This window comes from Cucurbita pepo, chromosome 10 (genome assembly GCF_057944985.1).
Source record: "Cucurbita pepo subsp. pepo isolate OVF chromosome 10, ASM5794498v1, whole genome shotgun sequence".
Taxonomy (NCBI): Eukaryota; Viridiplantae; Streptophyta; class Magnoliopsida; order Cucurbitales; family Cucurbitaceae; genus Cucurbita; species Cucurbita pepo.
In genome coordinates this window covers 5,681,735-5,705,018 of record NC_141807.1, presented here as the reverse complement: position 1 = coordinate 5,705,018, position 23,284 = coordinate 5,681,735, and the positions used below count along the sequence as shown (strand labels likewise).

Below are 23,284 nucleotides of genomic sequence, written 5' to 3'. Positions count from 1 at the left end.
ATCAGGTATATTTGACTACAGTGAATGTAAGGTTAGATAAATCTTGACTATTAATTTAGTGTCTTAGTTGATTCAACGTGTAAAATAGTTATAGAACATAAAAGACGATAGATAGGAAAATAAAAAGAGATCGACATGAGTACAACTCATCGGTTTGGATAGCTACCCGAGTCGAAGTTTATAGAGATGTCCTCGTCCCTATCTGCTATTTCATTGTGAGATATTTTTGGATAATTTTTATTTTTTATAAATATATATAAAATCATAATATTTTAGTAGAAAAAATATAATATAATTTCTAAAATTTTAATTTTTAATATTATAATATATTTTTATACGTTCAACGAGGAGGAGTTGAGTCGAAAACGGACCTACTTTGGATTTAGAGGTAGTAGTTCACTCTTCTGTAGCATTACGGATTTATCGAACAACAAGTCCTGTCTCTGAATTGAGCTACTCTTTTGTTCTTTCGATTTCAATAGTGGGATTACTTGCTGAGTATTTTTAAAAATACTCGAGTGATATCGTAGTCTCATTTTCTACGTAAATGTACGACACCCATGTACGAATGATGACATCGTGGTGACGGTCATGAGCTCAAAACTAGGGTAGAAACGGAAAATATAATTTTGACACCATTTATCTGATAAGGAAATTTTTATCATTTCGTGCTTAAATGGAAATTCCCTAAGTGATTTGAGGTGGGTTTTTAGGGGTCGGATTCGGATTAAAAGAACATGTCTAGTTAAGGACGGGACGGTGGAGTATTTCACTGAATTAGAACCGAACCGAACCGAACCGAACCGAACCGAACCGAATGCAAAATGGGTGGTTTTCCGATTTCCCCGGTCTTAGCATCTCTCTCTCTCCATCTCTCCAATTCATTCTGGTTTCAATTTCTTTCTCTCTCTATCTCTCCCTTTTTCTTTTCTATTCTTATCCCTCTGCCCCTTTCTTTACCTTTCCCAGTTCTTAATTAATTCGTTTTCTTTTGGTTGTTTTTTGATCTTCCCGCCCCCGATTTATCTCCGGTGTCGGCGATTTCAGGTGGGAGATCCCTCGATCCGCCTTCGCCTTCTTCTTCTCTCACTTCTCTGCCATTTTCCACTATGATTTCGTATTCAGTGCATTGAAGGGGCCTCTGATCTCTCTGCTTCTCTACTTCCTTTCATCAATTCCGAGACGATAACCCTTCTCTTTCATCCCTTATTACAGGTAACCATCTCTCTTTCTCTTTATTTCTTTTTTTTTTTTTTTTTTTTTTCCATTTTCTACATTTTTTTTGTGATGATTGCGTTACTGGGTCTGATTCGATTGGGGCATTTTTTTAAAGGAAAAGAAAATTGGGCGGAAGGGTTTGTTTTTGAAGTCTAGGGTTGGTTATTAATTCGCGTTTGTCTCATTTGATTTTTAGTTTTTGGCATTGCGTGCTTGGCGAATCGTAGGGTGGCGTTGATATTTGGATCCACGAGAGGGTGTTGTCAATACTCCGTCGATCGAGCTGTTTGTGCATCATTGATTCCCCCTTCGATCAGATTTCTGTGGGCCTCTGTTGGAAACTTTGGAAGGCGGGTCTCTGATCTGATTTTTCTTGCATGTTAGTTTGTCACTTCTGTCATCAATTTGGAAACGGTGTTCCAGGGAAAGGCAGGAATCTGAATGTGTCGCCATTGCTGCTAAGCCCTTCCATAATATTTCATTGTCTTCTTCATTTCCAGGCACAGAGATTTAGGGATTCTTTTAAATATTTTGTTTGAATCGTGCTGATATTTAGTCTGCTGAGGCGTGGACGTTATTCAGAGGGAACTGATTGTTGGTAGAACAAGAATATGGGTTTAGGAGGATAATGGGATGCGGATTCTTAGTGAAATGGAGTTCAAATTCTTTTGGTTCTTTGTGTTGTTCTTGGATGGATTTGGGATGAAAGGTTTAATGTGTGCTGGGGATTCGTTTGATTTGCATGTGAGACTACGCAATGTTGTTAAAAGATATTTATGACATCTGATCAGCCCCTGCTGGCTTCATCAGAATCCCCATCTCAAAATCGTGGTTCCTTTGGTTGTATATGTCGCAGTGCTTCTTTTACCTCTTCCAGTTACGACGATTCTCAGAATGACATTGTGCATGTGAAGGAAAACTGCGTCAGCCCTTTTGGAGATAACACTTGGAGTAGTGAGAATTGTCTCAAGAAGTTCCACTTCGCTATCTAGGAAGAGGCAGTTTTATACTGTTGGCTCTCTGTTTTCCTCAGCAGTTTCCTTTTGCATACCCCACCCAGGATAGAAGACGCCTGGTCAAGTGGGGTGCAATGGAGCTACATAATATTAATGATAACCCTGCAAGCTTTGAACTCTCTAGGGTCCAGGAGAAGTTACATAAGGCACAAAGAAGTCGTCATAAAAGTATACAGTTTGAGGATAATTTACAGCATGACGATAATCCTAGGTTGATATACATCAATGATCCAAGGAGAACTAATGATAAGTATGAGTTCACAGGAAATGAGATAACCACCAGCAAGTATACATTGATTACCTTCTTGCCAAAGAATCTCTTTATTCAGTTCCATAGGGTTGCCTATCTTTATTTTCTTGCTATTGCAGCTCTTAACCAGCTTCCACCTTTGGCAGTCTTTGGGAGAACGGTATCTCTTTTCCCCCTCCTGTTTGTGCTATGTGTTACAGCTATTAAAGATGGCTATGAGGATTGGCGTAGACATAGATCTGATCGTAATGAGAACAATAGACAGGCTCTCGTGCTTCAATCCGATGAATTCCGATTGAAAGTGTGGAAAAAAATACGAGCAGGTGAAGTTGTGAAGATCTGTGCAGACGAGGTCATTCCTTGTGACATGGTTTTATTGGGGACAAGTGACCCTAGTGGCCTTGCTTACATACAAACAATGAATTTGGACGGTGAATCAAACTTGAAGACAAGGTATGCTAGGCAGGAAACAGCATTTGCAGTAGCTGAGGGGTGTTCATATTCTGGTCTTATTCGATGTGAACAACCTAATAGGAACATTTATGAGTTCACTGCCAATATGGAGTTCAACAACCATAAATTTCCCCTCAGCCAGTCAAACATAGTCTTGCGTGGTTGTCAGCTGAAGAACACTGAATGGATTATTGGGGTGGTTGTCTATGCCGGACAAGAGACAAAAGCCATGTTAAACAGTGCAATGTCTCCTGCCAAGCGAAGTAAACTGGAGGGTTACATGAACAGGGAAACATTGTGGTTGTCAATCTTCCTCTTTGTCATGTGTCTAGTTGTGGCCCTTGGAATGGGGTTATGGCTTGTTCGGCACAAGGAACAGCTTGATACCTTGCCATATTATAGGAAAAGGTATTTCACAAATGGGGCCGACGATGGTAAGAAGTACAGGTTTTATGGAATACCTATGGAGACCTTTTTCTCCTTTTTGAGTTCTATTATAGTGTTCCAGATTATGATACCGATATCCCTTTATATTACAATGGAGATGGTGAGACTGGGGCAGTCATATTTCATGATTGAAGATAAGCACATGTACTGCAGAATCTCTTGCTCAAGGTTTCAGTGTAGATCATTGAATATCAATGAGGATCTTGGTCAAGTTCGCTACGTATTTTCTGATAAAACAGGAACACTTACTGAAAATAAGATGGAATTTAAAAGAGCAAGTGTGAACGGGAAGAATTACGGGAACAACTTGACTGAGGGTTATTCATCAATGTATTCCATTCCAGGTACGAAAATGAATTCATTGCTACCATCATCATAATTTTGTAATCCATGTTTGAGTGAACTCATAAAGATAACTCCTATAAGCTGCCAATGCAATTGCCATTGGTTAATGTTTCTGGATTTCTTTTAGCTTGGTGGTTGAAAAATGTTTCAAGTATCATTGTTATTGCTATTGCTATTGCTATTATTATTATTATTATTATTATTATTATTGCCCAACATGCTAATAAGTGCACTAAATCTTTACTCTGATCTCTATCTTTTGTTGTTCAATGCATGTTTGTTATTGAGCTTACATTTTTTTGGGGAGATCTTGCTTTTTTTCTAATTTACTGTCCTAAGTGGTTGTAGTTACAAGTATATATTAGATGAACTCATGAATTGAACTAATACTGTTGGGTAATTTCTTCGTACTTGGTATAAACATAACAAGATTTGTCGGTGACCTCCGTAACATCTCAATTTTACAAACTATTATAACATTTTTACTGTTGAGGTGTATGGTACAAGGAATATCTAAAATCTTCAGAGTTTAAAAGGCAGGGGTTGGCACATGACTTCCAAAACTAATAAGAATTAGGTTTACTTGCATTTCTGATGACAATAAAATTAGGTCTAGTTTTTGGTCTCAGTATGATTTCCAATTATATGGCCAGCCTATGTCCTGTGATGTTCTTCCTTGAGTAATCAAAACCTTCTGGTAGATGAAATTCTGTATCATGTGTTTTCTTTCTTTTTCCTTCATCTAGTGTGATCTTTTGCAACAGCAACTATAGGGGGGAGGAGGAGGAAACTTAAATCTGAAGTTGCTGTTGATATTGAACTTCTCAAATTATTGCACAAGGACCTAAATGGAGATGAAAAGATTGCTGCACATGAATTTTTTCTTACATTGGCTGCATGCAATACTGTAATTCCTATTCTCATGGATGACAAATCTGGTTATGAAAATGGTGAATTGCACGAGGATGTTGAAACTATTGGTTATCAGGGGGAATCCCCTGACGAGCAGGCACTAGTTGCTGCAGCCGCTGCTTATGGATATACACTTTTTGAGCGCACGTCTGGGCATATTGTTATAGATGTCAATGGTGAGAACTTAAGGTAGATAATCCCTTGCTTTCTAATTTTATTTCTTAGCTTGTCTGATAATTTTCTATTCCTACCCTGTTTTGTTGTGTTGACCATTTTTATGACGGTTTTGCTATACAACATTACATCATGTCTTTTTTTTTTTTTGTGATTCTAGGTTGGATGTTTTGGGTTTACATGAGTTTGATAGCGTTCGCAAAAGAATGTCTGTTGTCATCAGATTCCCTGACAATACTATAAAGGTGCTGGTAAAAGGTGCCGATACTTCGATGTTGAGTATTTTAGGCAATGACTCTGATAGGGAAGAATTTATCAAGCATGCTACTCGATGCCATTTGAGTGAATATTCAATGGAAGGTTTGCGAACACTTGTAGTTGCTGCCAGAGACCTGAAAGATTCTGAATTTGAGCTGTGGCAGAGCAGATATGAGGATGCTAGCACTTCACTGACTGAAAGAGCAGTAAAACTACGTCAGACAGCAGCCCTTATAGAATGTGATCTAAAGCTTTTGGGTGCAACTGCTATTGAGGACAAGCTTCAAGACGGTGTACCTGAAGCCATTGAATCTCTTCGGCAGGCTGGAATAAAGGTCTGGATTCTGACTGGAGATAAGCAGGAGACAGCCATATCAATCGGTCTCTCCTGCAAATTGCTGACTCCTGATATGCAGTCAATTATTGTCAATGGAAATTCCGAGTATGATTGCAGGAAACTTTTAGCTGATGCTATTGAAAAATATGGTATTAAATCAACACAGGGCAGAAGTCAGACACAGAAGATGAATTGTGAGAATGAACGCCATGATGCACCAAAGACATCCAGTATGTCAGATTTTAATGAAGAGAAAGAAGAAGTGACCGATAAACCACTAGCTCTAATAATTGATGGAAACAGTTTGGTGTACATTTTGGAAAAGGAATTGGAGTCAGAGGCAAGAATCTTGTTATTACCTTTGAAAACCTATACATTTTAGCATCATCAATATCGCTTTAATACTTTATGACTTGTTAATGATTGTTGCAATGATTCCTATTTTATGGCAGCTTTTTGAGCTTGCAACTTCATGCAACGTTGTGCTATGCTGTCGTGTCGCTCCTTTGCAGAAAGCTGGAATTGTTGATCTGATTAAGAGTAGAACTGATGATATGACATTGGCAATTGGCGATGGTAAATTTCTTCTCTAACTCCCAAAATATCATAGATTATACCTTTGTTTGTTGAGTATAACTGACAAATGCTTTATGTGCTACACTCATCTGCTGTCCAATGGCAATTATTTTAGGGGCCAATGATGTCTCAATGATTCAGATGGCCGATGTAGGCGTTGGTATATGTGGACAGGAAGGGCGTCAAGCGGTAATGGCATCTGATTTTGCCATGGGACAATTTCGCTTTTTAAAAAGATTACTTCTAGTGCATGGACATTGGAACTATCAACGTGTAGGCTACATGGTTCTATACAACTTCTACCGCAATGCTGTTTTCGTCTTGATGCTCTTCTGGTATGGTTTCTTTTTGCATCATAGACTGGATACATGCTTTCCAATTCCCGAACCATCGACATTGAACTGCTTTCATGGTCTCCTTGAATACTATATGTCGTCAAACGAACTTAGAGAGTAAAATACTTCAAAATGGAAAATGTAATTTGTGCTATAAAAGAAAATCAATGGCCTCCCTTCTCTCCAAATCTGGAACATGAAGAAGGGATAGATTCATGGCTCTGAAACATTATATCTTCTGTTGATGAAATTTATGCATTATTGATGTGCCTTTTTGTTTTGTATTTCTTAGGTACATTCTATGCACAGCGTTCTCAACAACTTCAGCTTTGACTGATTGGAGTAGTGTGTTTTACTCTGTTATTTATACGTCTATCCCCACTATTTTTGTTGGTATTCTGGACAAAGACTTGAGTCACAAAACCCTACTCCAATATCCTAAGCTCTATGGTGCTGGCTATAGACAGGAGGCATACAATTTGCGTCTCTTTTGGTTCACAATGATTGATACCCTTTGGCAGAGTCTTGTTCTCTTCTATGTGCCATTGTTCATTTACAAGGAGAGTTCCATTGATATATGGAGCTTGGGAAGTTTGTGGACCATAGCTGTTGTTATCCTTGTGAACGTACACTTAGCGATGGATGTTCAACGTTGGGTATATATTACACATGCTGCAGTCTGGGGATCCATAGTCATAACGTACGCATGCATGGTGGTGTTGGATTCGATACCCGTTTTTCCTAATTACTGGTTGGTTTCCTGTACCGAATCTTGGTTATCTCGTCTGATTTGTGCTGCAAATGTAACGAGTTCGTCTGATCTGATTTACTTGCATGATATAACCTTTTTTTGTTGTTTTGCAGGACGATCTTTCATCTGGCTAAGTCCCCAACCTATTGGTTGTCTATATTGCTCATAATAGTTGTTGCATTGCTTCCACGCTATCTTTTTAAAGTTGTGCACCAAAGATTCTGGCCCTCGGACATTCAGATAGCCAGAGAAGCCGAGGTACTGAGAAAACGAAAAGGTCGTGAACAGTTTAGTTCAAAGCAAGGTCGAGATTCCAATTAACACATGTCTATTCTACCATCTTTGTGAGCAAAAACTTATTTGCAGATGGCTTCCCTGTGGTGAGCACATGCGTGATTGTAACTTTGAAGGTTAGACATGCCAAGTGATGCATTTGTCCTTGGACGTAGATGAATTCTTTTAGTTAATAGATATCTCTACTCTGAAGGCTTAAGTTGCTTTAGAAGGTCGTATAATGCAAATTTAAAACTCGTCCTCGGACACGACCTGCATTGGGAGAGTTGGATCACAGAGTTTGAAGTCGGGTGCAATATACAGATTGGGAGACAGTGGAATGCCCCACCGTACGAAATGTCTGGTTGGGTCGAGGAGGGATGGAGGGATCTCGAGTCGTAGAGTTATATGTTTTGTTCTCGGTTGGAATGGAGGTGGGGAAGGATGAAATCTAATGCAGAATTCTCTGATATACTGTATCATATGACATTAGGGTGCTGAGATAAAAAGGAGAGATTGAATTGAAGTATATAATAGGGGCTTTTTTCTCTTCTTTTTTTTTTGTTCCTTAATTTTGTTTGTTTAACCCTTGTAAAGATTGGAGACATTTTTACGCATCAACACAAGGAATGAACACTCACATACACCTTTGCATTAACTCATCTCTTGTTTGTGCGTTGTAACCAAGCTGTTGCCTTTGTCCTAATGGAAACTTAGTTGATTTGGAATGTTTGGAATGTTTACATTCAGAGGAAGAACAATTTGAATGTGGTTTTCATTAGAGTTTATTATGACACTTGCAGAAACCAGTTCAAAACATAAGATCAAGTTTGGAGCGTGAAAACTATCACGACCATGCTCGGGCATTAAAACATCTACCATATTTTTCTTAGGGTTTGTTTAGGACTCTCGAGCTTGTTGTAGCTTCTACTATCTCGCCCGAGCAATAAATGAAGAGAAAGTCTTCCCATTAGTATAATAAGTTCGTTGGCATCTATAAAACCTTTTTTCATTCTGTACTAAAATCTTTCCTTTTTGATGCGAGCGTTCAGCATGATCCTATGGACGTAAAGTAAGACCATAGTTGCACTGCACAAAAAAGAAATGTCTCAGCCAACAGCCAACAAACCCGTCATGGCGGATCCATTAATATCATGATTGGGTTGACCAGGCCGATACATTAATAGGACCGATCTATTAACTGGAATATCATGATTGGGTCAACGACAAGATAGGTTTCTTTGCATCCATCCAAAAGAAGCAATAATGAACATGAGAAGAAAGAAAAGACATATACCTGATCAAAGTTGTCAAGAGATTAACAAATGATGGTCTCTGCATTGAGAAAGAGAGAAAAAAAAAAAACAAAGCATTAGAAAAGAGTCCTGATTCTGTAGGTTCGAGAGCATCATTTACCGCGTAAAGATCATCTTTAGTTAGTATCTCGAGTACTCACCCGAAACACTAAGAGCAACTCTCTAAGAAATAGAATGCTTGTAATCGCTGTTGCACAAAAAAATCTCGAAATGGTTAATAATACGTTCTAAGAAGAGAGCCTAGAAGAGATGGAGACTGAAAACTGATTAGATGATTCGAAATGGATGGACTAAAATAGAACGCAACTCATAAAACGGAGCAGGTACTATCTGAATACGCTCGTACATTTCATAAGCAACAATACGGTGGCATAAGACGACAGATTATGAAGCACTTGAAATTCACCAAACATGACCATGATAAGACTACAGGAAAAATACTTGCCAATAAGAATTGTTAAACAAGTTTGAATGGTGTAGAATTAAGGACTGAAATGCTTACTATAACGGCCTAAGCTCATTACTAACAAATCTAGTTCTTTTTGGGCTTCCCCTCAAGATTTTTGGACACCCTTATAAAGAATGCTTTATTCCTCTCTCCAACAAATGTGGGATCTCACAATCCACCTCCCTCTTCTGAGGCCAGCGTCCTAACAAGCACTCATTCTCCTTCACCAATCGATGTGGGACCCCCCAATCCACCCCTCTTTCGGGGCCTAGCGTCCTTACTGGCACACCGCCTCGTGTCCACCTCTCTTCGGGGCTCAACCTCCTCATTGGCACATCGCCCAGTGTTTGGCTCTGGTACCATTTGTAACAGCCCAAGCCCACCGCTAGCAAATATTGTCCTCTTTGGGCTTCCCCTCAAGGTTTTTAAAACACGTCTGTTAAGAAGAGGTTTCCACACCCTTATAAATAATGCTTCGCTCCCCTCTCTAACCGATGTGGGATCTCACACTTACTCAACACACCACTCTTAACTCAACACACCACTCTAAGAGTGACAATCATTTATGTTACATATGTTATGTTATTGAAAGAATGGCAGACTGACCTGTCTGCCCCTTCAGTGCAAGAGGAAGTAATTGTCCTCTTTTGTATGACTGCAAGCTTAAAACACTCAAGGCCAACAAAGCACCACCAGGTATCATTCCAAATCTAACTGCAGAAAGGCTTCCAGTTATCATAAAGGAAAGGAAACCACCACAAGAAAGGACCAGTCCTGTAGACCATTAGCAAAAAAAAAGGGGTCAGCAGGAAATTTATAAGCCCATGTGACGACTAGACAAATTGACGCAAGAACAATGTCCATTAAACAAGTCACGGCTAACCCTACTCCGTCAAGCCTCGCATAAAGTTCGGTAATACATACCATATGGTATCCCATAATGAAAGTCTTGAAGTTTTGAAATATCACTTAAGTCAGCAGTTGGAGAAGTAAATGTTTCCACAATCTCCTTAACTTCTTCAGGACAGTTCTCTGCAACAGTGGCAATATATTCTTTACATTCTTCACCGCATTCTTGCATTATAAAGTTCAAATCATTCTTTGCCTTATCAGCTTGAATCTTCAAAACCTTAGAAGTTTCTTTCAGAGCAACTAATGCTTTCGCAGAGTATTCCTCATACGCTTCCTTTGAAATGGCTTTCATTTTCAGGGCTTGTTTTTTGAAGGAATCTAAAGCTTTTTTCCATAACTCTTGTGGCTTTTCTGCATAAAAATTGATATCTTTTCCATCTTTCTCCCCTTGAGATTCTGAATGCTAATTATACAAATAATAAAACAAATGGGGCTATCAATCTACATTCAACGCATATAATCAACTATATCACCTTGAAAATTCACTAAAATAAACAAAATCTTGATTTATCAAGCAAGAACTTGTATATATGTACATGTCTCCATTCAAAATAAATGAAATATCATATCTCTCATGCAAATTTTAGCTTAAAAACCTTAATCCGTGACAGAAAAGAACAGAATTTGGCATACCGACTCCTCATGCGACGCGGAAAACACCATAACCCGTCGAGTCAAAGCACACCTTTGATACGGCGAGAGAAACCCATTATGGGTAAGAGTGTAAGCGACAGAGGAGACCTTACAAGCACGATAACCCATCAAGGGATCGAGCCGCAGAGACGAATTGGGGTGGTAGCGGACAGGAACAGCAGTAGACTTATTGAGCTTCAAAGGGGATGGGTGGCCGGGGGAAGGAGTGGGATTGAGAACCAAAAGCGACTCCATCGGCAGCAACAGAAGCAGAGAAAGAGAGAGAAAAGCTAAGGGCGTAAGAGATGAAGGGAAATGGGGAAGGATTCAAGGGTCATGAGGAGAAAGGGCTGTTAGGATGTTATAGAAACAAGGATACCGACGGTGGAGCAATGAGAAAGTTCTGATCTTTTGACGTTTTGGGTTTGGGGTTTGGTGGGAAGAATCACGTAAAGAACCATCAAATGTTTTTTGATGGTTGTTTGTCGAACCTTTTTGCTTTTGTGAAACCCCCTTGTTTCATTACATTACATACTCCAAGCCCTCTTTTTCCTCTTTTTTTGAGTTCAACCGACCCGGGTGAGAGGTCGAATCGTTCATTAAATGAACGTCTTATTCATTAAATTATGTTCAATTGCAGAGTAAAACCATTACAACAAAGAATAGAACAATGATCAGCAACCAAAATGGGAAAAATGGGCCACAGATAGACATGTGAATCAGAGTTCAATACTCAGCCTTACCTTTAATTCAGTCAACAGGGCAAGCAAGGAATAGCACATGTTCCTATCTTCTTCTGCTGCTACTTTTCAGGTAAACCTGATTGAGACAAGATGACAATCAAGAACCTTTTGACATGCTTGCTTGGGACTTGAATGAATGGCATCTTCAATCTGCTCCAACACTCATCCTGCTCAAAAGCTTAATCACATAAGTAATCTTCAATTTTGGAGGGAAAATAAGAATCATGGTTGAAGAAGAAAGTAGGGTGAAACTCGGGCATGAGAAAATACATAAAATTTACATTTAATGACATTGTTAGAACTATATCTACACAAAAATAAGCATATATTTATGTTTTTTTTTTTTCTTTTTTTCCATCTGCTGTACATTGTGTTGAATCAATCACCAGAAGACCAGAGAAGAAAACAAAGAAGAAAAGTTTAAAAAACAATAAACAAATAAAATAAATTTAGAATCTCAGTATCCTTCGATTCGAGGTCTTCGAAGGGATGATGCGGATGATTTTCGCCTTTCTTGTCGATCGAAATCCTCAAAGGATAGGGTTGAACATAGCCGGGACGGGAGCGTAGGAGTGAAAGTTTTCGCACCAGGTGAAAGAGATGGGTGAACTACAGAAGGTGGAGAAGGCGAGAAACTTAATCTGGCTGCTGCTGGTGAAATGAATCCATCAAGGCTTGGTGATCTTAGCATCTGTTTTGCAGGGGAAGCAGTGGGTTCTTGCAGAGGGAATCGGCTCGATTGCTTTAAATTTTGGATGGTCTTCAGATGCTCAACTACATTTCTCATTGTGGGTCTTTCAGAGGGATCCTTCTGAAGACATTTTTGAGCAATGTCAGCCACTGTCCTGGCTGCCTTGGTTGGGAAGCGGCCTTTTAATTGAGAATCCATGATCAACGACAATCGACCATCGTCGGTGAGGAACGGTCTGCTCCATTTAACTAAGTTCCTCTCTTCTTTTGGGTAACGAGAATCGAGATTTCTTCGCCCAGTTAGCAATTCTAGAAGAACGACTCCAAAGCTCCAAACGTTGCTCTTTGGGGTAAGCAGCCCCCTCTCCAATGTCTCCGTTGGTAGATATGCTGCTGCCTGAATATGTAAAAACATGAAAAGCAATCAACAGCCTTGCATTCAAACTGGTCTGAGCGAAAAATGAAGGTTTAAGAAGCCATGATAATAGAATGTACCACCAAAAATTCTATAGCATGGGGGAAAGTCAAAGGTAAAATTTCACTATTATAATCAAGAACTCACCACAGAATTGTTAGAGATCTCTGACTCGGGTGTAGGAACCTGTCCAACACATCCATATCCAGAAAGCTTGGCACTAAAATCCTTGTCGATTTGTATGTTGGCGGTCGAAAAATCATTGTACATTGCCTGTAAATAAAGATCACATTCAGCTTTAAAATAATAAAACGCTCTGTTTTTTTCTTTTTTTCTTGAGAGTGACTGTGTATGTTGGCTGGGACGGGGAGTGCGGAATGTTACTAGTTATTATTTTGGTCAATCGAAACACTTCCAAACCAAAATCAGTTATAAAAATACAACTCTAGGTTCAAGTAGTATTGATTCAAATGAGGAAATCAAGAAAATGGACCACTAAATGCTCACCTGAAAAGGTCCCTCTTCATGCAGGAAAGTGAGTCCTTGTGCAGCACATAATGCAATCTTTATTCTTGTATTCCAGTCAATAGGAGGCCCATCTGATCGTACATACAATAGACGATCTAAGCTTCCGTGAAAGAGCCTCTCGTACACCAGCATTCTCTGCCCTGAACCCTCATGGGCATGAAATCCAAGCAATTTACAGATGTTTGGATGTTGCAAGGATGCTAGAGTACTGACCTCGGAAACAAATTCCTTAAAACCCTGGTGTATAGAGTAGCAAGTGCATAAGAATTTCCAGTTGCTTCACAACCACAGTGATATAAATCAACTCAAGTTATCCCTAGCCTAAATGACAGTACAAAATACTTTTTGAGTCAACTTAAATGTGTCAAAAGCTCAAATGACACTCCAGAGCTTTTGTGCGAACTAAATCATGTATAGATGTGTGAGAATAAAAGGATCAGTCCTAGTTTTCGTTGTAGAAAGCTAGCTCGCGGTGAAAGCTTTTAAACAGAAAATAAGGATGAAAGATTATAAACAGGAGCTAGAACACTAGCTACAAGAATGGACTCCAATCTAACATAATGAGACCACACGAGTAATTTACAAAGAGTCTGATCAACAGATGTCCGTAACAAAGAATTAAATCTAACCAACTTTCAAAACTCGTCTACATATCACTCAATAAGAGCTGTCGAGGTAGCAGATTTCATGAACTACATAGACCATTAAAAATGGAAACATGCACAAGTAATATACCAGACTTTATATCTCACCTGGTTTGAGGGATGACGGCAAGTAACGGTGGCTTCAAACTTCTTTGAAGTCGACGCGTCATCTCCAAAAGAAGCCTTATACATTAAAGAAGACGTCTCTGAAACACAGGATTCGGCAGAAAAATTATGGCAAGCAGCAGATATTTCTTCAAACGAAAAATTTCTGACCGCTCCCACAGGTGGTAGTGGTAAAGGTCCAGAGGCATACAGAGGGCCAGATGACACCACTGATTTAAAGCTTCCAGTTTTCTTTAAGGCCACAATAATCTGGGGTGATGGAAGAGGAAGGGGTTGAGGACTTGGGGATCTTTGTTCTTTATTCATTCCGAATCTACCAATTGACTCTTCTGCTTCGTCATATTCAACTGATGAAAGAGCGTCCTGTTCTGCTACATCGAGAGTCGATGGAGCGGACAATGTACGTACTCTACTTCCAGCAGCTCCATTAGCTGGTTGTACAGGTTTCACTCTGGTGTTAAAACTTGGTGGTGCAGACTGCAACGTGCGGATACAAATTTGGGGTTCGGGCAGCATAGTTGGCACAATTTCTTTAGACTTAACCCGTTGGTCATGAACACTCTGTGCATGATTTTTCTTCTTGCTCTTTGAAACTCTGAAACACCCCATCTTATGTTCAAGATGGTAGTAATGCAAACAAGCCTCGTACTCTTAATCAACCTGCAAAAAGAAAGAATAAATTATAGAACAAAGCCATCAATTAAAAGAAATTAAAAGACATAAATAAAGCAAGTTCTAAATTAATAAACCCAAAAACAAAAGCTAAACTATTTGTGCATTCATATTCAAATATCATCATGAACTGACTATACACGAAATACAACTAAATCCCTCAATCGCCCTTTTTGTTTACTTCCTACATTTTTGTTTACTTCCTATCTTCTACACGAAATACAAATCAAAGACGGAGATGATAAAAAATCAACAAATTTTACAATCTCAACCAGGTGAAATCTAACGGTCCAAGCCACCGCTAATTGATATTATCCTTTTTGGACTTTTCCTTCCGAACTTCCCCTCAACGTTTTTAAAACGCGTATACCAGGGGGAGGTTTCCACACCTTGAGGAATGTTTCGTTCCCTCTCCAACCGATATGCGATCTCAAACTTCTAATCATGCCCACCAGCTCAATTACCCTAACTTTTGGGGGAAATCCCATTACCCATATCATCCAATCAAACAAAATCAAGCAAACAAAACCCCCATCTCCACTGCGATAAAATCCATTAACCATTTCATCCGATTACACAAAAACAAGCAACAACATACCGTCAAAAGCACAAAACAAACAAAAACCCCATCTCCATCTGATCTTCCGACAAGAAAACAGAAACAAAAAATGAAGCCAATCCGGATAGAATTCAACAGTGGCGGAGCTTTCAATGAATTAAAAATAATAATTAAAAGAAATGGAACAAATTCAAAGAGTAAACGGAACGATCATCCATACCTGGAGAAAAGCAAGAGGTTGCAACAAGTAAGTGTAAACAGATCGGCGGAGTGCGAAATGAACGGGATGAGAAATTGGGGTTTGTGAGATTGAATTGAAGTGGAAGAAGATGAAGGGAGAAGGATTAAGCAAAGATTTCGAGAGCAAAAACAGTGAAAGAAAGAAAGAAATTGGAAAATGATTGAGAATTGGTTTAGGAACAGAGGGAGAAAGAAAGCGAAGAGCCTCCAATGAACAGTGTCGAAGTTCTCACCAAAACAAACAGATTTATTATTACATTTAACAAAAAGTATCTTTATTTAATATTGCTCTCCAAAAATAGCATATTCCCCTCCTTATGACCTTTATACCCCTCCCTTCTTTTTTTTAATTATTTTTTCACTTCAGTCCTTATATTTTTTAGGTTTTGCAAATTTGGCCTCTCAATTTTCTTAATTTATTTTACATACTTCACTTGCCATACACGATCGAAATTGGATTAAAATTTCAAGAACCCGTTGTATCCAACTAAATTTGATTGTGAGATCCCACTTTGATTGAAGAGGGGAACGAGACATTCATTATAAGCGTGTGGAAACCTCTCCCGAACATACACGGTTTAAAAAGGGGATACGTTACGAGGTCAAAGTGGATAATATCTATTAGTGGTGGGTTTGGGCTGTTACAAATGGTATTAAAGCTAGATACTGGGAGACGTGCCAACGAGAACGCTAGCCTCCAAAGGGGTGGATTGTAAGATCCCACATGGGTTGGAGAGGGGAACGAAAATTTATTATAAGGGTGTGAAAACCTCCCCCTAACAAATGCGGTTTAAAACTGTGAGACTGACAACGATACGTAATGGGTCAAAGTGGATAATATCTACTAATGGTGGGTTTTTACTGTTACAAATAGTATAAGAGCCAGACACTATGCGGTGTACTAGCGAGGATGCTAGGCCCCACGAGAAGGGTGGATTTTGAGATCCCATGATGTGGGTAGGAGAGGGGAACGAAACATTCATTACAAGGGTATGAAAACCTCTCCCTAGAATATACGTTTTAAAACCATGAGGCTGACGACGATACGTAATGAGTCAAAGCGGATAATATCTACTAATGATGGGCTTTGGCTGTTATAAATAGTATTAGAGCTAGACACTGTGCTGTGTACTAGCGAGGATGCTAGGCCCCATAAGAAGGTGAATTTTGAGATCGCACGTGTGTAGGAGAGGGGAACGAAACATTCATTATAAGGGTGTGAAAACCTCTCCCTAGCATATACATTTTAAAACCGTATAATCTTTTAACTTTTGGAATCCACTGAATATGATCAAACTAAACTTGCAGCTTAATTTACGATTAAACGCTCTATGTTTGAATTTTATAAAATAAAATTAATTTTAATCTGTAATTTCAATGTCCGAAATTTCTTAAGATTGTTGTATTATAATTATTTTGTATTCATTCTATAACGTTTTGGTGTGATATCATATAGATTTGCATTTCAAGCCATGTGAGTTAAACAATACACGTGATTTAATATATTGTCTTTTGCATTTTCTTTTTTTGGTGACTCAATCATAGGAACTCTAAAGTTAAGTATATTTGGTTTTGAGTCTAGTTTGGAGCAATCTTATGTTGGGTGGCTTACTGTTAATTTTTCTAAAAAGCGTGTGATATGGGGCATTGCAATATGGTCGTGAAATGCATGCAAAATTATGAATATAAATGAACTCACCGACCTAATAGCACGCTCAAAAAGTGAAACTCATTTGGAAACATAACTCGTAAACAAACTAAAAAATAATTATTTTGAAAAATTAATTTTTAATAAAATGATAAACGATAGGCTAAGTTAATAAAAATATCTCTAAATTTTATATTTTGTTTCAAAAATATTTTTAATTTTTTAAAAAAGTGTCAATAATATTCTCAAAAATACATTTATTTTATTTTTAAAATACCTTAAGCTTGATTAATATTTCAAAATATCCTTAGATTTTAAAAAGTTTCAATAATATCCTTTCCCTCTTTAAACAACATTAATATAATTAATTTTTATAAAAAAATATTAAAAAAGGTTATTATTGTCAATTGACACTTTATAGATTATCTCCTTTATAATGTTAACTAGTATTTTTAAAACATCGTACTAATAAAGAAATATTAAAAAAAAATTAAATTAGAGATGTTTGAAATTAAAAAAAAAAATTAAGGATATTAATAAAACTTTTGAGAATTCATTTTTTTAAGTTAAAAAATATTTATGAAATAAAATATTAATTGTTTTCCTCCAAAATTCATGATATTTTTTATTTTACTTTTTAAATTTAAATTTTTTTAAAGATTTATATTTTTTAAATGATAAAATTTAAAGTTTAAGATATTTTTATTAATTTAGATGGTTAAAAAAAGCACAAAATTTATTAGAAAGTAAAAGAAAAAAAAAATAATAATTAACTTTAAAAGAAAAAGAGAAAGGGTAAAAAGGGAATGAGCACGCGCAAGGGCAGAATGGTAATTTAAACGGCGCCTAGATTAAGATTGGGGGGAGGTGGCAAAACACCAGTCAAAAGTTTGAAAATTATATTATTTTTAAATTATTGTTTTTCAAATTATATATTTTTATTTTTTAAAAAAAACTAATTTTTATTTAAAAAAAAAAACATGTTCCCTATATGGTCAACGACACCTATCTAGATAAACTTTGACTCGAGACATAGGCCGTCAGATCAGTAGCGGTGAAGAGATGGACGGGCACGATGCAATAGCATTGAATCATACGCGGGGCCCACAGATAATAATAACGTTTTTTTTTTTGTCAAGAAATAAAAAAAAAAAAAAAAAAAAGGAAATCCATTTAACAGCTAACAAACATTGAGGGGCGGCAAAAATCCCGTGAAATTGTGGATGTTTCCACCGTCGCAGGTCGGCGGTTGGCGGTCGACGTTAGCGGTCGGCCCCACCGGCGGTGTTTAATTTGGACTCGCTTTTTCAACCTTTTTTCTTCCTTTTTTTTTATTATTAAAAAAGTTAGACTATCATTATCACCACGTGTTTTTTAACTTTCTTTTCTTCAAAATAATAATAATAATAATAATAATAATAATTAAATGAGATTTATATTAATAAATTAATAAACTTTCTACTTTTATCTTAAAAATATTTTAATTTAAAAATACCTTTCAACCTTAGAATTTTTCATTAATATCTATCAACATTTTTTAAAAATTAAAAGAAATACTGAAATTTTAAAAATAACAATAAATTTAGTTTAAAAATTATTACTGTCATATATGAACGAAAATCATCTATAGACAATCTCTAAACTTTTAACGTTATTTAGAAGTTCTTGATTATTTTTTAATGTGGTACTTACAAAAATAGTTTTTTTTTATATAATTTTAATTAAAAATAGTAAGAATATTAATAATTATTTTGAAAACTTAAATGTATTTTTAAAATATTATTGAAAGTAAAAAATAAAAAAAATAAAAAGTATTTTAAAAATATTTTTAAAAATTAAATGGTATTTTTAAACAAAAATATTAATTATTTTTATATCTGATAAGGATATTTTTTAATTTAAAGGTATTTTTTTAAATATAAAATTTAAGGATATTTTTATTAATATTTAAAACAATTTGGCCATTAATTTGAATTAATTATGTACCAAATGTGAACATGAACTGGTAGATATTATCTTTTAATCACTTTCTTGAATGTATTGTGGCCTTTTGGGTGAGGCATTTTTAATTATAATAAATACGTGTGATTACAACCTTAATTTATTTCACACATTTCTAAATTTATTTAAAAAATCTAATTTTTTAAAATAGAGATTTATCGTATCATGAAATATCATATCATAATACATCGTGCTAAGTTGCGATGAAATATCATATCATATCATAATATAATTTTTTAAATACCCTTTATTGAGTCGGATAAGTTGCCAAGCCGAGTGACGGAGCCACCGAGCCGAGTTGCGAATCAAGTCGTCAAGCGAGCTGGGGTGGAAGCACACATCTTGCACATGCAATGGCTGGGATGTGTACACGGCTGCGGGGCTACCGAACCAGGTTGGGTCACGGGCGCGTAGGTCATATCTCGTGGGCTAGACGCTAGGCTCCTAAGTTGTGGATTCGACAAGGTAGAGTTGGGTTGCTTCAAATTCGAACCCGACTCAGACCCGTGGATCCCTTCTTCCTCGCCCAATTCTCCCGTTTTCTCGCCCAATTTTTTCTCTCACCAGATCCTAGCTTCTCTTTTCGACGTTCCTCCACTTGAGATTCAGCCACCGTGTTCCTCCGCCTACCTCGTGAGTTATTTCGTTATATATTTCGTTTGACCCGAGATATTTGGAGATGCCTTCTTGGTCTTGAATTAAAAAAAAATTAGTATAAATTTAAATAACTTAAAATAAGGGCTTGATGTCGAAAAAAATACTAGTTCAGGATCATAATGAAAGAAGAAACGTTTAAAATATCGATATCTAAACGTTTCAATTGTATGAAAAATGTCAATGAAAATGATAAAGATATAGATATCGATAAGATATGTCCATTAATGTTTCTAAAATTTATATAAAAAATAAATAATAAATAAATATTTAACCTGAGTTAAAATCTTACTATATATATATATGATATTTTGTCTGTTGAATTTTTTAATAATAAAAATTAAGTAGGTTAAAAATAAAAAATAAAAAAACTGTACTGATCGATCCAATCCAATCGAGGGAACTCATTTGGATTGAGTTCATATAAATGAAAAACTTAGTTTAAATTGAACCGAACCAACTTAAATTTATTCTTAATTTTAAAAAATATTATTTTTTTTTTTACGATACACGAGCTTGGCCCCATGAGGATAACGAGTGGAGAGCAGTCTTTTGGATAAAATGGCATTAAGATAAAAGCAATGTTTTGGAGAAGTATCTTAGACTAAATCACTTGAATAAGTTGAAGTAGGTTTGTAACGGTCATAAAAAAACAATAACTCTTGGTCGTCGGAAAAGGCGCGAGAATTCGAGCGAGGGGTCGAAATTCTTGCTCCTCTCTTAGACACTCTCTCTACCAACCCCCATGGCACACCAAACGCACCAAAACGATTCTTACCCATTTTCGAGAGTCACCTGCAAGGAAAAGAGGAAGGAAATACCAAGAGAGAACGAGAGAGAGGTCGCGATCGAGTTTTCTCTAGCGAGACCAACTGAACATATCTGACAACAAAACGACCTATCCACGCTATGAAAACGACGACTGATGACTGCAAGTACACATGAGGTAAGTTTTTCATGCTTTAGCAATGACGTTCTTCGTTGCGGATGTAATTTGGGTTTCGAGATTTTGGAACCTAATAGATCTACGTATTATAGGTGCTTACAAACTGTGAAACATCGTGGGAGTGAAGAAAAGGGACCAATAGAGAGTTATAGAAGGCAAAGAACGATGGAAAACGTGGTCGAAGACGATTTCGAGAAGAAAGAGAAAGTTGTTAGAAAATCGTAAGGTCAGCATAAGGTTCAATTTCTCGATTTAAGTTAAATTGAGTTAAGGAATTTGATTTACTAACGAAACAAGATGGACATTCTAATAGAAAATGACAACCGGCAGTACTTAAAGTAATTTTAAGGGACGGAAAGCAAACATACTTGAATTTAGGGCAACGCCAACTAAGCCAACCAAGTGGTCTTATTATCAGCTTGGTTATAATTGTATGTTGTTGTATGATGACACGTGCCCATGGCTTCGCACGTGTCATATGCTCGTATATTTGAACGCTTATGAAATGATATGTTTATGATATGATATGTTTGACGTCACGCTCATGATATAATGTGATTGGAGCGGGTCGCAAAAAAGTGAATGAAACTGAAAATATATTAAAATATTGCTCGTATTAATAAATGAGAAAAAAATAAAACTTTCGAAAATATGGATTTTAATCTCTTGTTTGTATATATCAATTTAGTTGGACTTCACCTAGGAGCTCAAAGCCCATCAGGCCCATTGGGCCTCCCATATTTTATTTAATACAATTATCCTTCACTAAATTATACGAAGTTCTTTCACCCAACACCTCCCCTCCAATAAAGTACACCTCTCCTTAATCGAGGCTCACAATGGTATGATATTGTCCACTTTGAGTATAAGCTCTCGTGACTTTGCTTTAAACTTTCATTCAACACCTCCCCTTGTAAACTAATGATCATTCCCTAAATTAGTCGATACGAGACTTTCATTCAACAGTTGGTTGACCGTTATGAACTTTGAGCTATCCCTACGTGGAGTCGCAACTCTTCTCGTAGAAACCTTGTAGCAACCCTAGATTTTTATTTAACCTAAAGTCAGTATTGTATACATATCATAGACATTTTATGTGAAAATACTTCATCAAAAGCTTTATCTTATGGCTTACCCGTTTTTTAGATCATTAAAATAAATAACAAAAAAAAAATGAGACTAAAGAATTACGAGAAGAAAGCTTAATCAAATTTAATTAATAGAATTTACACAAAATTGAAAATTTATAGAAAAAAAAATTAAATCTTAAAATTTGTTTGAAGTTCAAGAATTAAATTTATATTTAACTATTTTTTTTTATATTTTAAATTTAACCTATCAATTTTCATATATTTCAACTAATTAAAATAAAATATGTCGACGAAATAAATATAACAGTTCTAAGATAGTAATAATAATAAATAAATAATACAATTGAAGAAAAAAAATGCTAATAGACCCCTGTCTCTTCACTATCTCACCACTCTCTTTCTAACTGATAAGATAGTAATCATTTCTTTTATAAAAACAGATTTAGATTTCTCCTCTCTTCAATATCTCACTCCTCATTTTCTAACTGACAAGATAGTAGATTTAGATCTCTCATCTCCTCAATATCTCACCACTCCTTCAATAAGGGCCAAGATAGTAGTTTAGATCCCTACGAGGATCAAGATATTAATTTACATCCCTATCTCACCACTCCTTTTTAAACATATAATTCTTCCTATTGTGAAAACAGTCAATTTAAATCTCTCCTCTATTCAATATCTCACCACTCCTTTTATAAGGGCCAAGATAGTAATTTAGATCCCTCCTAATAGCCAAGATAGTAATTTAGATCCCTCGTCTCCTCAATATCTCACCACTATTTTTTAACGGACAAGATAATAATTCTTCATTTTGTAAAAGCAGCAGATTTAGATCCCTCCTCTTCTCAATATCTCCCCACTCTTTCTGGGAAGATAGTAATTTAGATCTCTTCTCTCCTCAATATCTCACCACTCATTTTCAAGATAATAATTCTCCCTTTTGTCAAAATTTTAGATCCATTCTCTCCTCAATATCTCACCACTCAAAAAGAGTAATTTAGATTTTTTTTTTTTTTTAAACAACAGATCCCTCATCTTCTCACTATCTTACCACTCTTTTTCTAACTACCAAGATAATAATTCTCCCTAGTGTAATTCTCCCTAGGGTAAAAACAACATATTTAGATCTCTCCTCTCCTTAATATCTTAATACTCGTTTTCATCCTTTTGTAAGGAGGGCAAATTTAGTTATTTATTTATTTTATTTTCTTTTATTTTTATTTTTATTTTATTTATTTTTATTTTTTTGTGTGTAAAAATAGCAGATTCTACTCAATATCTCACCACTCCTTACAGATTTAGATCTCTCCTCTCCTCAATATCGTTGATCTCTCCTCTCCTCAATATCGTTTAAATCCTTCTTGAGAACCAAGATAGTAATTTAGATCCCTCCTCTCATCTCCTCAATATCTCACCACTCCTTTTCAAGATAGTAATTCTTCCTATTGTAAAAACAATAAATTTAGATCACTCATCTCCTAAATATAAACAACAAATTTAGATCACTTATCTCCTCAATATATCACCACTCCTTCTCTAACTGACAAGATAATAATTCTTCCTTTTGCAAAAACAGCAGATTTAAATTCCTTCCCTCCTCAATATCTCACCACTTCTTATCTAACTGACTGAGATAATAATTCTCAATATCTCACCACTTCTTATCTAACTGA

At 36.4% G+C, this 23,284-nt stretch overlaps 3 protein-coding genes across 4 annotated transcripts; 1 reads left to right on the top strand and 2 right to left on the bottom strand.

The window, feature by feature from the left end:
* The first annotated feature begins 877 nt into the window (after nucleotides 1-877).
* Nucleotides 878-8,003, top strand: LOC111804166 (phospholipid-transporting ATPase 1). Of its 2 annotated transcripts, XM_087127401.1 has the most exons (9): nucleotides 878-1,215; nucleotides 1,415-2,169; nucleotides 2,211-3,728; nucleotides 4,494-4,830; nucleotides 4,976-5,750; nucleotides 5,863-5,986; nucleotides 6,102-6,321; nucleotides 6,614-7,072; nucleotides 7,186-8,003. In XM_087127401.1, the coding sequence occupies exons 2-9, from the start codon at nucleotides 1,995-1,997 to the stop codon at nucleotides 7,391-7,393; spliced, it is 3,816 nt and encodes a 1,271-aa protein (XP_086983527.1). In that variant the 5' UTR covers nucleotides 878-1,215; nucleotides 1,415-1,994; the 3' UTR covers nucleotides 7,394-8,003. The 2 variants fall into 2 exon arrangements, with proteins under 2 accessions (XP_086983527.1, XP_086983526.1); XM_087127400.1 differs by lacking the exon at nucleotides 878-1,215 and having other exon boundaries at nucleotides 2,166-3,728.
* An 87-nt stretch (nucleotides 8,004-8,090) lies between these two features.
* Nucleotides 8,091-11,379, bottom strand: LOC111804169 (protein FATTY ACID EXPORT 3, chloroplastic). The gene is given in 7 exon segments (XM_023688882.2): nucleotides 8,091-8,376; nucleotides 8,378-8,434; nucleotides 8,643-8,680; nucleotides 8,802-8,848; nucleotides 9,716-9,883; nucleotides 10,034-10,424; nucleotides 10,655-11,379. Coding segments are annotated over 7 exon segments (978 nt in total). The 5' UTR covers nucleotides 10,910-11,379; the 3' UTR covers nucleotides 8,091-8,354.
* Nucleotides 11,380-11,656: 277 nt separating this feature from the next.
* Nucleotides 11,657-15,519, bottom strand: LOC111804167 (putative serine/threonine-protein kinase PBL1). Its single transcript, XM_023688881.2, has 5 exons — nucleotides 15,252-15,519; nucleotides 13,783-14,460; nucleotides 13,010-13,267; nucleotides 12,650-12,775; nucleotides 11,657-12,484 (listed from the first exon to the last, which is right to left on the bottom strand). Exons 2-5 carry the CDS (start codon nucleotides 14,407-14,409, stop codon nucleotides 11,855-11,857), a joined length of 1,641 nt encoding a protein of 546 aa, XP_023544649.2. The 5' UTR covers nucleotides 14,410-14,460; nucleotides 15,252-15,519; the 3' UTR covers nucleotides 11,657-11,854.
* Nucleotides 15,520-23,284: the final 7,765 nt, after the last annotated feature.

Excerpts from the sequence above, each read along its gene's own strand:
- LOC111804166 (XM_087127401.1), top strand. The coding sequence starts at position 1,995 with ATGACATCTGATCAGCCCCTGCTGGCTTCATCAGAATCCCCATCTCAA. Across the intron at positions 5,751-5,862 it reads AAAAGGAATTGGAGTCAGAG|CTTTTTGAGCTTGCAACTTC; the intron begins GCAAGAATCTTG and ends ATTTTATGGCAG. Across the intron at positions 6,322-6,613 it reads TTCGTCTTGATGCTCTTCTG|GTACATTCTATGCACAGCGT; the intron begins GTATGGTTTCTT and ends TGTATTTCTTAG.
- LOC111804167 (XM_023688881.2), bottom strand. The coding sequence starts at position 14,409 with ATGGGGTGTTTCAGAGTTTCAAAGAGCAAGAAGAAAAATCATGCACAG. Across the intron at positions 13,268-13,782 it reads GCCGTCATCCCTCAAACCAG|GGTTTTAAGGAATTTGTTTC; the intron begins GTGAGATATAAA and ends TCTATACACCAG. Across the intron at positions 12,485-12,649 it reads AGATCTCTAACAATTCTGTG|GCAGCAGCATATCTACCAAC; the intron begins GTGAGTTCTTGA and ends TTACATATTCAG.